The sequence below is a fragment of the Podarcis muralis genome, chromosome 5, assembly GCF_964188315.1.
Source record: "Podarcis muralis chromosome 5, rPodMur119.hap1.1, whole genome shotgun sequence".
NCBI classification, from domain to species: Eukaryota; Metazoa; Chordata; class Lepidosauria; order Squamata; family Lacertidae; genus Podarcis; species Podarcis muralis.
The window spans coordinates 2,349,690-2,366,230 of NC_135659.1; the positions used below are offsets into that span (position 1 = coordinate 2,349,690).

At 44.1% G+C, this 16,541-nt stretch overlaps 1 protein-coding gene across 5 annotated transcripts in view; it reads right to left on the bottom strand.

The window, feature by feature from the left end:
* The window catches only part of RGL1 (ral guanine nucleotide dissociation stimulator like 1), a 137,371-nt gene that overhangs the window by 7,862 nt on the left and 112,968 nt on the right, over nucleotides 1–16,541 (bottom strand). For all 5 annotated transcript variants that reach the window (XM_028732208.2, XM_028732209.2, XM_028732206.2 and 2 more), the window contains 9 exons: nucleotides 15,027–15,242; nucleotides 14,072–14,175; nucleotides 13,229–13,313; nucleotides 9,708–9,797; nucleotides 8,681–8,767; nucleotides 7,387–7,419; nucleotides 6,474–6,595; nucleotides 2,236–2,325; nucleotides 199–385 (listed from right to left, as the gene is read on the bottom strand). In XM_028732208.2, coding sequence (XP_028588041.2) covers nucleotides 199–385; nucleotides 2,236–2,325; nucleotides 6,474–6,595; nucleotides 7,387–7,419; nucleotides 8,681–8,767; nucleotides 9,708–9,797; nucleotides 13,229–13,313; nucleotides 14,072–14,175; nucleotides 15,027–15,242 — 1,014 coding nt within the window. The remainder of the gene's footprint in view (nucleotides 1–198; nucleotides 386–2,235; nucleotides 2,326–6,473; nucleotides 6,596–7,386; nucleotides 7,420–8,680; nucleotides 8,768–9,707; nucleotides 9,798–13,228; nucleotides 13,314–14,071; nucleotides 14,176–15,026; nucleotides 15,243–16,541) is intronic.

The following is a 16,541-nucleotide window of genomic DNA, read 5'->3' on the forward strand; positions in this document are numbered from 1 at the left end:
CTGCAGTTCCTTCAACCACACACTGACTGGCCCCACTCTCACACAGGCACCACAGCACCGGGCTTGCAGGAGAGATTTAAACCTCTCCCCTCAGCCCAGTGCTGTTATGAGGGGGGAGGCAGGAGCTGGCAGGGCCATAGGCTCACCACCCCGCTAGAAATTAAGAGCGGTCTTCTCTGGACATTGGCAAATACATACCTTCTTCTGGGGCTCATCAGGAGTGTCTGTGGGAGAGATGCAGATGTCCTCAGTCTCTGAATGGTTGGAATCACAAGACGATACGCTGACGGAATCCATGCTTTCACCGGAGCTCCCGCTTGGCGTGGACTTGGGCTGCTCTTTGGTCGGGGTGCTGCTGGCAATAAGGTCAGATCCCAGAAATAACCTGGCGAAAAGCAAGTGAGGAAATGAAAGGGCACCAAGTGCTGGTGGGAAGTAGAGATGCTGAACACGTCTAAGGTACCCTCAGATAACTCCACCCATAAAGCAGATGCTGCTATCGTGCACAAGCCCTTGTATCTCCAAACAGAACATTCAGAAGTGAGATTTAATATGGCGTGAACTGAAGCCCTATAGAACAGGCCTGTATAACTGGTGGCCTACTAGGCCAGAGACATTCTCCTCAACAAACCATCAGTATCACACTCAAAGGGGGAAAACTTATTTTTAGGTGACACTGAACTCCAGCTAGACTTAATCATATCTGTTAAGATTCAAACTGTGTCTGTTGGAGATGTAAAGTTATGAATACATATATTCTGGTCATCTCCTAAAATGAGATTGTTCTGGAGTGTTGTATTAGGTGAAACTGACTGCATTGCAGGATATACTCTGCCAATAAATCCACTACTGAGTTTTGTAAAAGATCATGTCCTCTTAGAACACAGAGAAATGATAACATGCCCATATGGCAATTGGCTATAATAATTGCAGGCAAATCAATGCTCCTGCACTAGATGATTGCATTATTGTGGTCTAGAAAGGTGTCCAAATGATAAGAGTAATATAGATTATGAGAAGCGAGACAATATGACAGTTGATTTATTGAAAAACTAAGTGTAATGAAACAAGGAAATACAGAACCATTACTGGGAACACTGTAGAATAAGCTAAATCCCAGACTCTTCACCAAACAGAGAAAATCTGTAAAAGTGGCTATTTTCCTCGCCTCCCGTAATTAAACATAGGCACTATGCATTTTCAGTTTATTCTTCATTTGCTAAAACCATTTTTGTAAAAGAAATACCAACTTATGGCCCACCGGGCAAGATGCAGTCTAGCCCTGCCAGCTGTACATGGTGCCTTGCCAAGAAGCCTGGACAACCATCCTGGTTTCTTTGCAGTTCCCAGCAGGTAGAAAACAGGAGTTTTATTGAGCCCCTGAAGGGCTGTGGGAGGCTTGGTGAGTCACAAAGCATGTCATATGTTCACTGAGAAAATGGCAAAAGACTTCTGTGGGTGTTTACACAACTGGGCCTCAAAACGCCAAGATTCCCAAAATGTTTTTAACTCAAGGTTTCCTCTTCTTCAAGCAAATTTTGTGCATTAGGACATTGCCTCTTGGATCAATCAAGTTAGAACACAAACCAGCTACAGTTATGCACCTTTATGGAAGGCTGTTGTTTCAGCAAAGACATTTTAGTCACATCATCATCACCATCATCATTTGAGATGATTAATCAATTACAATGCTCAATTAAAGCTGCATATGCAGCAAGGTGCAGCACAGGTAAGGGAAATTCCTGATTACCGTAGTTGGGGGACACTTTTGATCCCTTAATTCAATGAATTGATGTTGCAGTTCTATTTTTTAAAGCCCCCTCATGTGAAGGGAGAGTTAAACACATGCTTAAAGCGGTGGGATTTTAAAGTGCTGAAACTTGGATGCAGGATGGCCTTGGTTTTGAATTTTTTTTAAAATGCAGGTCCTTCCTAGCCTCAGATTCATGGGTGAAGGCTTGTTTTTAAAATGGAATTAAGTGAATGTGAGTAACTTGCATGATTCTATAAGCTAAACCATAGTTTAGCACAGGTGCACAAGCTTTGTTCTTTGGCTACAGGCTGTGGTTAAGGAGGAGGGAGCTTAGCCATGATCCCAGAAACCAAACCTTGGCTTAGCTGCCACATCACACCAGGCTAAAGGAAGGTGTGAGTGAGCTCCTCTCTGGAGGTGAGGGGGGTTATTCATAGTGCTGTTCGCCCAAGCCCACACCAACACCCTCAAGCCGTACTCACAGGCTAAGCCGCTTCACCATGCTCTTCCGAGGTTTTGGTGATGTGGTCGTTGTGTCAACAGCTGCCTCCACCTCGCAGGAGAGGGCATAGCTGCAAAATGGAGGTCACTTTGGAGTTAGGACTACATTAAAATCTTGCTAAACGTGAAATAAAGTACCTGAATCAAAGCAACGTTTTGGCTATACATGATTATTATTTAATAAATTTGTATACTGCCCTTCATCCATAGATCTCAGGATGGTTTACAGCATAAAAATGCAAGATAAAACCACAAATTACATAATAAAAACAAAACAATTACTCTTATTAAAATTACTTAAGGCAAATGGCATAAATACTGAGTTGCATTTTTTTGCTGCACAGTAATTCCTTTTATTGGGGACGCGGGTGGCGCTGTGGGTAAAACCTCAGCGCCTTGGACTTGCCGATCGTCAGGTCGGCGGTTCGAATCCCCGCGGTGGGGTGTGCTCCCGTCGTTTGGTCCCAGCGCCTGCTAACCTGGCAGTTCGAAAGCACCCCCGGGTGCAAGTAGATCAATAGGGACCGCTTACCAGCGGGAAGGTAAACGGCGTTTCGTGTGCTGCGCTGGCTCGCCAGATGCAGCTTGTCACGCTGGCCACGTGACCCGGAAGTGTCTGCGGACAGCGCTGGCTCCCGGCCTATAGAGTGAGATGAGCGCACAACCCTAGAGTCTGGCAAGACTGGCCCGTCCGGGCAGGGGTACCTTTACCTTTAATTCCTTTTATTATGCACTTCATCTAAACAAAATAGGACATGTTCTCTGGGGTCTAAGTTAAAAGTTAGCCAGGGTGGTATGTAACCATGTGATCCATCATAACCCCATGGGGAGCAGATATCAATGTGACCAGGGCAGAGTGGGAGCAGCTATGTAGCTGATCAAGATACCGTATTTTTCTCTCTATTACACGCAGATTTTTTCTCCTAAAAAGGAAGGGGAAATGTCTGTGCGTGTTATGGAGCGAATGTGGGGGGGGGGGTCCCTGGAGCCGATTAGGGGAGCGCAGGAACAAAAATCAGCAAAAATCAACCGTGCGTTGTGTCGGAGAGGGAAACCTGAAAAGAGGAAGTGGTTGCTTTTCTGCATTCTGCCTCAGGGTCTTACTGCCCACCCTCCTCTGTTTCGTTGCTGTGTTTGCTCAAACGGAACAAAGAGCAGGCAAATCCCCTCCCCTCCAGGCAAGCAGAGGGGAAAGCAGAGGTCTTTCCTTCTAATTCCTCTCCGTGCTCCTCGCAGGCAGCCAGAAAACATGCAGGAGGAGAGAGAAAGCTGGCTTCAGTTTGTGGAAACTTTTGCCTTTCTTTCTTCCCTCCCGTAAAATCCCTCTCCTGCTTTCTTAGCCAGCTGCTTCTCTGCACACCGCTCTCTTGTCCCTTCTGTGTTTTTCCTTCACTCCCCACTTAAAATGTAGTTACAAAGCATGGATCCTCAGGATCTTTGCATTGGGCCACCCCAAATTCACCATCAGATCACATAGCAGCCTGCCCCCCTAAAATCACACACCCACTGTTGCCTGGGGCTGCAATGGTGCAAAAACGTGGTTAAAAAGCATGGATCCACATGGATCCTCAGGATCTTTGCATTGGGCCACCCCAAATTCACCATCAGATCACATAGCAGCCTGCCCCCCAAAAATCACACACCCACTGTTGCCTGGGGCTGCAATGGTGCAAAAATGTGGTTAAAAAGCATGGATCCACATGGATCCTCAGGATCTTTGCATTGGGCCACCCCAAATTCACCATCAGATCACATAGCAGCCTGCCCCCCAAAAATCACACACCCACTGTTGCCTGGGGCTGCAATGGTGCAAAAACGTGGTTAAAAAGCATGGATCCACATGGATCCTCAGGATCTTTGCATTGGGTCACCCCAAATTCACCATCAGATCACATGTCTGTGGCCACAGCATGAAGCACAAAAATGATACATCCACTGTTTCATTCAGAATTTTTTTCCTTGTTTTCCTCCTCTAAAAACGATGTGCGTGTTATGGTCAGGTGCGTGTTATAGAGCGAAAAATACGGTAACATGTGAATGAGCACAGGCAGGTATCAGGAAGAGATCAGGACCAGTCTGGGTGCCCTTGCACACCATAGACATTATTGGATGAGTTTATAAAATAGTATCTAAAACTTACTAGATACTGTACCATACACAGATAAAAGTAAACAAGTCCCTACTTGTAGGCTCACAATCTAAATTTTAAAAAATGGCACAAAAGGGGGGGAAAGGAAAACTACATGTGAGCAAAGTTAAAAGGAACACAGGGAGTAATAAGAAGAAAAGGCAGTCTCCACAGTAGCTAAGCCACATGCTATACATGGGTTATAAGTTGTCATAGGTGCTGGCTGACCATCCTTGGCTCAGATGACTGTTGGCTAATAGTAAAAAACGATGGATTTTACTTTAGTGAGCCATTTCAGAATTAACAAAGGAATGTTAATGTGTCCTGGTGGCTTAGAATCTACCCTTTAGATGGTAACACTACTCCAAACCAGAGGGAGGAGCAGAAAAGGTTTGGAGCCACATTTACAGCAGATGGAGAAAGAGGTGGAATCGCAGCCTTGCAGCAGCTGCATAAGTTTATCTCTAATAAACTAGTGCAATATGAGCAGCTTTGTTGCCAGATGCAGAAGAATCTACTGGTTTCCAATTACAGATGGCTGGATCCTTCTTACTTCCAGTCCATAGCATATTTTGCATATGTTCATTGATAAGTCTGTTCCATCCCATTTTTGCATCAATCTGATTTTTTAAAAATCTTAAATAAGAAAATTCTTATTTAAATACTATTTTATTTCAGTGTATGCATTTATCCTAAAATATGATTTAGTTCTTATAAAGAACAACAATTTCAAGTGTCATATTCTTTGAGCTGAGAACTGCATTGTAACATCCAACTATAATTACAATCTGATCTAGATTCAGGTAGGGAGCCATGTTGGTCTGACGCAGTCGAAATAAATAAAAGAAATAAATTAAAAAATGGTCCAGTAGCATCTTAGAGACCAACTAAGTTGTTCTTGGTGTAAGCTTTCATGTGCATGATACACTGAAACAGAAGTCACCAGACCCTTATATATAGTGGGAGGGTGGGGTTTTTCTCAGAAAGGAAGTGGGAGATGGGGGATTGACTCAATGGGTATGGTAAACCTGTTGACGACTGTTATACAAGGGTCTGGTGACTTCTGTTTCAGTGTATCTGAAGAAGTGTGCATGCACACAAAAGCTTATACCTGGAACAAACTTAGTTGGTCTCTAAGGTGCTACTGGACTATTTATTTATTTATTTATTTATTTATTTATTTATTTATTTATTTATTTATTCATTCATACATACATACATACATACTACAATCTGATCTGTGTATTGGTCTGGGAGGTATGAATATGGCTAGTTCACTTTAAAATGCAGAGTGAACAAAATCGTCCTCCATCACTACTTTGAATACGTTTTGTTTCCTTGCTTGCAAATAAAACAAATTACAAAGCCACTATAAGGCTCTTGTGCTCTTTCATCCAGACTAAGCCCAGTAGTGCTACCCCTGGAACATTTCCACTTGGTGAAATGGGAGTACAAGTACACTCCTCTTACCAATATAAGGTAAAAAAGGTAAAGGTAAAAGACCCCTGGACGGTTAAGTCCCATTGTACATTGGAGTTACGGCGCTCATCTCGCTTTCAGGCCAAGGGAGACAGCTTTCCGGGTCATGTGGCCAGCATGACTAAACCGCTTCTGGTGCAACGGAACACCGTAATGGAAACCAGAGCGCATGGAAACACCGTTTACTTTCCTGCCACAGCGGTACCTATTTATCTACTTGCACAGGTGTGCTTTCAAACTGAAGGTTGGCAGGAACTGGGGCAAAGCAATGGGAGCTCATCCTGTCACGGGGATTTGAACTGCCGACCTTCCAATCGGCAAGCCCAAGAGGCTCAGTGGGTTAGATCACAGCGCCACCTGCGTCCATTACAAATATATGAATACCAGAGCCAGACAAGTACCATGTATGCACATTACCAAGTTCTTACATCGCCATGTACTTTCACCAGTGTTTTACAAACATATATTTGTTCTACTATCTTTTATGATGGATGGGAACACCACACACACACACACACACACACACACACACACACACAGGAGAGAGAGAGAGAGAGAGAGAGAGAGATGGATGGGGAGAGGAATCTACCATATAGAAATGTTTCACCTCACCTTTCTTCCTCTGTTAAATGCCGCTGTTTCTTGAACCACTGAATGAATTTTCTGTCTGAAGTCATGCAATAACTATTGCAGGAAGATTGTAAGAGCTTAATCTGAGCAATCACTTCAAACTCCTGAAAAAGGAAATAAAATAATTAGACTATTAATAAGGGAACAAAGTTAAACACAGAGTTGCTAACAGACCAGAGTGGCAGAAAACTACACGACAATCAGAGAAGTTAAAGATGGCACGACACAGATTCACCTGCAAGAGCATGCAGCCTGGTTTTGAAAGGTGCCCAAACTCTGCTGCTTCAACAAAATGAATGGACCTAAGGGAGCACTCCGTGCTGCGCAGGCTATGCTGAAGTGCTGCACAGTGTATGTGGGGTTTTACCAGAGGTCAGCCGGGCTCTGGCAAGCAATACAAGCTTCCTCCAGGGCTTCCCCCCAACACTGGAGCTACAAAGCAAGAGGGATGATCCTTAGCTCCAAGCAGGGGCAGAAGCGAGGTGCAAGCAGAGAGCCAAAACTAATTTAAATACAATAATCCAAAATCCACTTTAAGCATTGGAACACACACGCACCTGTTTTTGGTTTTTTTTAATGTTACGCGTGCCCTGAATATCTTCAGTGATGTCTTCCTAACACAGCAAAACTTAATTTATAGGAAGCATCTGAAGAGATTTTTCTTTGTGTAACTAATCAGAACAGAATGGAGGTGGGGGTAGGGAAGCACTCAATTGCTTTCCAAGGTTTGGATTAGGAGGAAGTTTCCCAGCTGTGTCTGATGTCCCCTGAAGGCTGCCTTGCAGTTCCATTTGCAAGTTTATCTAGTTGTGTCACCTCCTGCCTGCCTCTGAAGCCAAAAAGAGGATGAGGTGCAGATCAGCCAGGGAACACAGTAAAGAAAAAGCAAACTTACCCGCCTTCTCTTTTCAAAATTGATTAGCCCTCCCTGCAAGAAACAGAGAGAGGAAGGATTAGTTTCAAAATCCATTTGTCTATATGCTCTCAATTTAATAATTATAGTTTTTAACAGTAAAATAGCTGCTTTCAAATGTATTTTGCTATAGGATCACAGCTTTTCCTTGCTTTTCAAAAGAACTAATCTTTCAAGCCCTCCAGATATGGTTGGACTACAACTCCCATCATCCATGGGGCTGCAGGAGGAGGGCACCATACTGGCTACTCCAATCTGCCACCCACTGAAAGGCTTGACATCACCTCCTTCAGTCGCTTGACCCTCAGCTAAGCTGGTGGTTCTGTGGACAATATCATAGTCCCTGCTCTGAAGAAAAGTCCTGGAGCTGCATCCTCCCTCCATTACACTACTGGTAAAGCCCCTATGTCAGGGCGGTTCAACAGGAGGCCCACCACTTGACCCACACAGCCCTTGCTCTGCCTTCCCAAAGCTGGGGAGGGAGGCATGAGGGCTGTGACAGGGTCCTGGAGTCCTCCCTCCTTCTTCCCAAAGCCTAATTAGTGCTTTCCCAGCTTTGGGAAGGAGGTGGGAGACCTCTACGATCCTGCCAGAGCATCACACCTCCTTCCCAAAGCCTGGTGCCTACTTAGTAGGCTTTGGGGAGGCAGCATGAGGGCTGGGGAGGAGCCATTAACTGTGGGGCTCACTCCACTGCACCCTCACGTGACATGGCAGTGTGCGACCTACAGGTTCTGGACTGAAGTACTATTGCAGCCCACTTGGTGCTCTGTGTGGAGATGCTGGTTCTCACAAACACCGCCTTCATATGAACGGAGACTGGCTGCAGGATTTCAGGTGGGATCCCACAGCCTGCAATGTTCAGGTGAGGACAATTATCCATGTGAATTGGCTCCTGAGTATTTCTACCTTAATGTGGATACTATTATTCTGCAGATTTCAGAAGAACTCAGCTTTCAGAATAATATTTCACAAGAGTATTCCAACTAAGTAATTTACATATAATCCAGGACACCCATACTCCTTCCCACCTGTTTTGAAAACAAACTACTACATTTTTTATGTAGAGTATAGTTGGGAGAACTCCCCACTTTAAATTCCATTTGATAGTGATCTCCATTTATTTCCTAATAAAGATTCCACTTGCCTCTGCTTCTGGCATTTCTCCCCCCCCCCCCCCCCCCGCGTGATTGTTATAATGAAACCCACACAGCTATTAGGAATGGCTACCGGTCACGTTCAGAAAGCAGGCTCGTGGGTCTGTTGTGTAACCTACCTCCACGTAGTCCTGAAGAGCTGTGTCAAGCATTGTCAGGTCAGTCAGAAAAGTACCAAGATAAGGAACAGTGCCTTGCATTACACCCTGCACAGGATGACAGCAGAAACAAGTCACCCATCTTTCCTCAGCCTCAACAGCTACCAATTGGTTTGTGGGTCCAATTCAAAGCCCTTCAAGGACCTCATAGGAACCTCATAGGAACCTTCTTGCCCTCTTAGAACGTGGCTGCACATTACAAGCTTTTCCAACTCCCAACAGCTCCAGCCAATGGCCGAGGTAATGATTGGAGTGTAGTGGTTGAAAAGCTCTATTCCAAGGAAGCTGGTCAACCATTCTACATCTTTTCATGAAGATCACCTGATAAGCTTTGCAGGAACCCAAGGTTGCACAGATTATAGGTTGAGAACCTCTGCAATACAGCAAAATACCAACTGCCTGAAGACTTAAAAGGCAAGAGCTGAGTTTCCAAATCGTGTCTGGTGTCATTTCAACATAAGCTGACTGTGATCAATGCCTCCTCCCACATCAGATTTTAAATGTACTGCACTATAAAATAATCTTGGTCCCAGAGTATATGTTTTAACTTCTGAGGCTTATCTTAATTTATTTGTTTTAAACAAAATACTAGTTCTGACTTGTTTCCCAAGGGGATGCTTTCCGATCCTGGCTTGCTCTCAAATTGCATATTATATCAGCCACATTTCCCTGAGTTCTGGTGTCACAGGGAGCTGTGGTTTAAAAGCAGGAGGTTTCCATCTTCTCCCAGGCATGGAAGAGGAAGAAACAGGACAGAATGCATGTGAGCCCAAGGACTGGGAAGGCTCATTCATGAAATGAAAACACTGGTTTTTCAATTTCATCTAAACCCAAACCATTATATTCGCATCAAGACCAGGAGATTTCCAAGATTGTTTTTGCAATCGCTCTATTTTTATATTCTTCAGAAAAGAGACCTTCTGCTCTAAATCTTAATTTCTTAATATTATGATTATCTCATAGAGAAAATGAAAGGGAGAAGGCTCACCATATCTTTCTGCAGTTGAAGCCTCCTCTGAGTTCTCTTCTGGTTCTCTTTCACACTGCTGTCCAAATTTGCAAATTTAGACGTTCCTTCCTGTAGTTTGAAAAGAAGGGCAAGTAACGAAAGAGGCTACTAAACAGGCTTGCAAACATTTCTCACACCAATTGCAAACTTATGTACTGTTCTCTCAAGTCCAGAAAACATTGCTTACTGTTGGAAAAAAGTGAAAGAAAGAGGTTCAAAAATCTTTGTTTCCTGGCATTGTGAAGGAAAATGTTCCAAAATGCCATAAGCTTGTTTGCAAAATATTTATAGGCCAGTTCATGAGTCCTGCCAATCCCCCATCTTCTCCAAGTCAAACACATCTGGACTACAACTTTCTCACTTCTAAACACTTAACATTTTCTCTCTTCTTAAACATCTTGTTCCTAACTTACTTTAAAATATGTTCCAATAAACATCTCCCCTATTATATAATGCTGTATTAAGAAAAAGCACCAGTTTTCTTGTACACTTGCACTGGGATATGATGACTAATATCTCTGGTCTGCTGACTAACAAGGAGACAGTCAGGAAATGAAAATGCTTGCTTTTACATTCCAGCATCTGCAGCCCTGGAGAGCACTTTCCCAATAACTGTATGAATGGAAGCCATATTTCACAACACTTTTTGAACTTCTGGCACAGGCTGATTAACCTATTGCCATTGTCCCCAGGCTGCTTTGATGTGCAATTGCAGGGGTCAGCAACCTGACACTGCTTCTCAGATGCCCTCCCTGAAAACAAAGGTTCAGATGTGGGTCTTTCTCCAACAACTCCCACAATGGATATTGGAGCAAATAATTCATTTAGCTTCTCTACTTCATTCACAATGGAGCTCTTCTAACTCACCCAGTTTTCATTATATGATAAGCTTGCATACATTAGTTTTGCTTTTAGCAGATCCTTGTCTGTAGCATTTTTTTAACATCCAATTTAACATCCAGTTAACATCCAAAGTGCTTCAGGCCCCTGCTTTAGTTCAGAGTGCCTTGAACAAGCCCAGAACCCCTTAAACCCATTTTGTTTCATGATTCATCTGAATTCACCGCACACCACAATTTTTATGGCTTCCTTCACACTATTATTTAACTACCGTATTTTTCCCTCTATAACACGCAGATTTTTTTCTCCTAAAAAGGAAGGGGAAATGTCTGCGCGTGTTATGGAGCGAATATGTGGTCCCTGGAGCCAAAAAATCAAACAAAAATCAAATCGCGCTTCACGGAGAAGGGAAACCTGAAAAGAGGAAGTGGCTGCTTTCCTGCATTCTGCCTCAGGGTCTTACTGCCCACCCTCCTCTGTTTCCTTGCTGTGTTTGCTCAAACGGAACAAAGAGCAGGGAAAGCCTCCAGGCAAGAAGAGGGGAAAGCAGAGTCGTTCCTTCTAATTCCTCTCTGTGCTCCGGTGCTGCGTCTAGGGACTAGCAGGCAACATGCAGGTGGGGGGGGGAGAGAGAGAGAGAGAGAGAGAGAGAGAGCTGGCTGGTTTGGGTGCTTGGGTGGGGGGAAACTTTTGCCTTTCTTTCCTCCCTCCCGTTATACCCCTCTCCTGCATTCTTAGCCAGCTGCTTCTCTGCACACCCCTCTCATTCTCCTTTTCCCTTCTTTGTTTTTCCTTCCCTCCCCACTTAAAATGTGGTTACAAAGCATAGATCCACATGGATCCTCAGGATCTTTGCATTGGGTCACCCCAAATTCACCATCAGATCACATAGCATGTCCATGGCTACAGCCTGCCCCCCAAAAATCACACACCCACTGTTGCCTGGGGCTGCAATGGTGTAAAAACGTGGTTAAAAAGCATGGATCCACATGGATCCTCAGGATCTTTGCATTGGGTCACCCCAAATTCACCATCAGATCACATAGCATGTCCATGGCTACAGCCTGCCCCCCCAAAAAAATCACGCACCCACTGTTGCCTGGGGCTGCAATGGTGCAAAAACGTGGTTACAAAGCATGGATCCACATGGATCCTCAGGATCTTTGCATTGGGTCACCCCAAATTCACCATCAGATCACATAGCATGTCCATGGCTACAGCCTGCCCCCCAAAAATCACACACCCACTGTTGCCTGGGGCTGCAATGGTGCAAAAACATGGTTAAAAAGCATGGATCCACATGGATCCTCAGGATCTTTGCATTGGGTCACCCCAAATTCACCATCAGATCACATGTCTGTGGCCACAGCATGAAGCACAAAAATGATACATCCACTGTTTCATTCAGAATGTTTTTTCCCTTGTTTTCCTCCTCTAAAAACGATGTGCGTGTTATGGTCAGGTGCGTGTTATAGAGCGAAAAATACGGTATGTTGTTATCCTTTGGATGGTTCCACACCTTCTCTAATCCATGGTATAAATTAAAGTTTAAATAACTTACAAACATGTCATAGAATCCTAGTATTGTGGCGTTGGAAGGGACCCTGAGGGTCATCTAGTCCAACTCTCTCTCTCCTTCAACTTTATTTTAATGAAGCCTCTCATTTTTGTGAATTTCCTTCCACTGAAATTAAATGAAACTTTGCTGGCCTTCCTGGGCAATTTTCTATTCATTATAACCTGCATTTCAGAGTACTGTGATCACTATTTCCAAGCATTCTGGTGACACTTAAGATTTCCAGATTCTGGACACAATATTCATTTATGGGTCGCCACTTCTATTATAAGCTCTATAGCTAACTGTTGTAAGGTATAATTATCATATAAAAAAAAAAGCTGTCTCTGCCATGATCTGAATGCACATTTACCTAGTTAATATTTTCACATTCTGCCTCCACATCAAGCTCAAAATTGTTCTCAGAGCTTGGGCTGTGTATGTGTGCATGTTTTAAGTACTCAATTTCTTATTTGAATAGGTATTTCTAGACACAGTGATTTTGCAATTAGTTTTTTTCCTCCTAAAGTTTTTTATTGTACTCAATACTCTTGTTGACATGTAGAGTAACACTTCTGCCAATGCAGCTTTTTCTCCATAGATTTCCCATCCATCTAATTTATTATTGTCTTTCCAACAGGTTTCTGATATTAAAAGAAAAAACATATTCATAAAATAGCTCACTAAGGCTTCCAAGCATTAGTTTACACATCCATATTTTGTAAGCCTTTGCATATGAGTTTTCCTATGGTACATATCTCTGAATATTCCACTGGCTTTCCATGGTTTCTGGGTGCTTGTCAATATCTTCCATCCCATCTCAGTTGAATAGAATAGAAAACTCAGACCATCCCCTTTAAGGGATTCGTTATCCCAAATCAGTCACATTTCAGATTTTGTTGTTGGCTTTCCCCATGGTCACAGATTAACAGCCACTCTCTGACCTTTATGATGGTAAATATCAGAGATCTGGCTCCATTTTGATCCAAGTGGAGCCCGTCACATTTGTACATTTCAGCAGGGGGGGGGGGAGCAGAGAGCAGTGCTCACAAGGTTTTAAAAAGCAGTGTTTTAATGCACCACTGAGATATCCACTACTTCTCACCCGCATTAGCAGCTCCCGGCTTGTCAAATAGTTGTCGTGATCCGAGAAAATTTCTGACAGTTCCTCAAACATCAACATCCTGTCCCTGTGCAGAAAAGAAACTGATTGAAAACTGAGGTTTTCAGATATCCCAAAACAAACTAAAAGCTAAACGTGTTGAGATTAGACAGTGGTGTTACTGTTGTCTTGTCAGAACGTGAGCCCGTGGCTGGACTTGGGACACAAAAGGAGATGGCTGTGAAAGATTTGTGACCACAGATTGTCTCCTGTTTTCTTAAAAGTTTGTAATAGCACCCACTGGGGATGGGCTCCAATTCATAGCACACTGTTGTGTGAAGGGTGTGTGGGTTAATCCTGCTCTCCATGAACATTTCCTGATGAAGATCCTCAACCGTTACAGCTGCTATGGGACCACAGGGGGAAACTTACAGGTACCAGCCACAGATATTTGAAGGTCTTGCCTATTCCCTTTCTCAATCTGGGGACTGGAGGGATGTCAGATCGGGATTCAGCTTGTATGCCACCATCTCCCAACTCTGGTCAGGGGAAGGAGCTGCAGGAAACCGACCACATTATGCAAGGGAGCTTCCTTGTCCTAATTGGCCAGCCTGGAGCTGGCAATATTCTCCCCTATAGAGATTTCTAGGCTAGGCATTTTCACTAATCTGCATAATTAGGAGGACTGTTCTTGAGGCTATTGGCCAACTTTGCCTCTCACACCCTGCCGCCTCCTCCTGGACCCTCTAATCAACTGTGGAGGAACTGGGCATGAGACCCGCACACTGGAGCAGCAAGGTCAACAACAGTTAACAAGGTTGCAAAGAAGAGGTGGGAAAGTCTTACTTTGCGACACATGCCCAGCTCTTCTTTAACCGATAGATGGAATTGGATTGTAGTGCTGAAACAATGGCCCTCAAGGAGGAAAAATTCTTCAGGATCCTACATTCCTGCAGAAGAGGTGGTTAAGAAACAGAAGAGGGTTAAATATCAATTATTACACACCGATGGGTGATTTCCTGTTTTAGGGTATGGCAGCTGCTGTAAATTCTTACTGCTAAAACCACCTGAACAAATATTGAGCACTTTAAGGAGAGAGAGAGTGTCTCCCTGGCCCTTTCCAGCATCTAAAAATAAGCTTTAATGTAGATTTTGGCACCTTGTTCTTGTTTTCTTCACTTTTAACTTTTGGTGTGTGTGTGGCAATGGTGTTGATTCAGTTTAATAGTTTCCAGCTCTTCCAGTTATAAGATTAGTAAAAGTGGGCCTCTATGACCAAGCTAAAGAGAACTAAAGAGCATTTATTCAAAAACATATTCACATCACTGTTTCCTGTGGAGGCTTTCGTGTTACTTTTAAGTCACACAACACTCTTCATCATCAAATAGAAGTTTCTGGGCATGGAAAAGCATGGAACCCAAAAAGCTACCCAAAAAGCAAATTTGGCTGACAAATGCTAATTCAGCGTACTTCCCTTGATGGCTAGCATACTGCCATTTATAGTCTCGCCATATAGACTTAGGTGGTGGCTTTGGGAATAACACGGGGTAACCATATGGGATGCCTTTGATGAATAGGGAAAGGATGGACAAACAGAAATGTGATTAACTACTACTACTACTACTACTACTACTACTACTACTACTTCCAAAGCTACCCTAGAGTAGAAGAACAAAAAACACATTTGCTTAGCGTTAATGAAAATATTAAAGCAAAAGATCCATGGCACTGATGTTTCCCATAATGAAGACCGATTATTTCCTTTTTCCAGGGAGACAGTTTGAACAAAATGCCTATTTACATGTGCAATATTGATCCATTTCTCTATGATCTTGGCTCGCTGTTGTGTTTTCAACTCTTTTCCATTCAAGATGGTCCTGACAACACATTTGGTCACTGAATTGAACTGGGCAATGGTGGCTCTGATGGTGGGGGCCAAGTGCTTGTTCTCTTTCTTATCCCTCTGAGACCAGATGCAGCCCAGGCAGTGATGGGGCACCACTCTTTTAAACAGTTTCTACAACAACACAAAATACATATTATCAGCACAATATTATTCATAATCCCCAATGAAATGCACATCTGCGAAGCTGAACACAGGGTTTAGTGAGCAGGGAGAGGCTGCGGCAGAGAGAAGTCCAGAATCAAAGGCAGAGGCAGGAGAGGAGGGAGGCCAAGAGGCAGAGAGGAGTCAGGCTAGTGAAGAAGCCAGGGGGTCTCCCCATCCTGCGGCAACAAGCTCCCCTCCCCACTGGTCTCCCAGGACCAGAAGAGGTATGAAGAGGGAGGAGGAGAGACGGGTGCGTTGGCTAGTCTCAGGTTGCTTGGGAAGGACCCGCGGGAGCAGCAGATTTAGGCAGCTGTGGGAAGGCTGCCTCATGGGGCAAGACCTACAGAGAAGACTCTGGCGTTCTTGAGTTGACCTTGTTTCTTCTAATAAATAACTTCACTCTGTGTGATTTATTCCTCCTCCCCCCCCCCCCGAATTTTAAAGGTGCGGCTTATATTCGGGTGCAGCTTATATTTGGGCCAATACGGTATTTTGCAGCTATTTCGATTATAGTGGTACCTCGGGTTACATACGCTTCAGGTTACAGACTCCGCCAACCCAGAAATAGTGCTTCAGGTTAAGAACTTTGCTTCAGGATGAGAACAGAAATCGTGCTCCGGCAGCAGCGGGAGGCCCCATTAGCTAAAGTGGTGCTTCAGGTTAAGAACAGTTTCAGGTTAAGTACGGACCTCCGGAACGAATTAAGTACTTAACCCAAGGTACCACTGTACTTTTTTGCTTCCAGTTCATGGGCAACTTGTAACCCACAGGAGCTGGTGTCCATTGCAGCTGGTAGGGCAGAAGTCAGGAAGGCCACCAAAGGCGTAGCCAGAGCCAATGTGCTCATTTTGTCCCCATTCTCCTCCCAGCTAAGTGCTACGATGGAAGCACTGAGACCAAGGAGGAGGAATATGGCAGCCAGTGCCGGGGCCCCTGGAGTGGCTGCAAGGGAGAAGGCAGGCTGGCAGGGGCTGGCTGAGGGCAGACTGAGGATGGGGGGGGGGTAGTGGACTAATGCCCTCCACTGCTAGTAACCTAGTACAACTTTATGTCTACGAACACGATGCAAGATGAATATCACAAAGTCATAGAATCATAGACTTGTAAGAGTTGGAAGAGACCACGAGGGTCATCTAGTCCAACCCTCTAAAATTCAGCACTCTTTTGCCCAGCGTGAGGTTTGTACCTACAATCTGTGAGATTAAGAATCTCATGCTCTACCAGCTAAGCTATCCCATTTACAGTACTTGCTTCACCATTTAACTA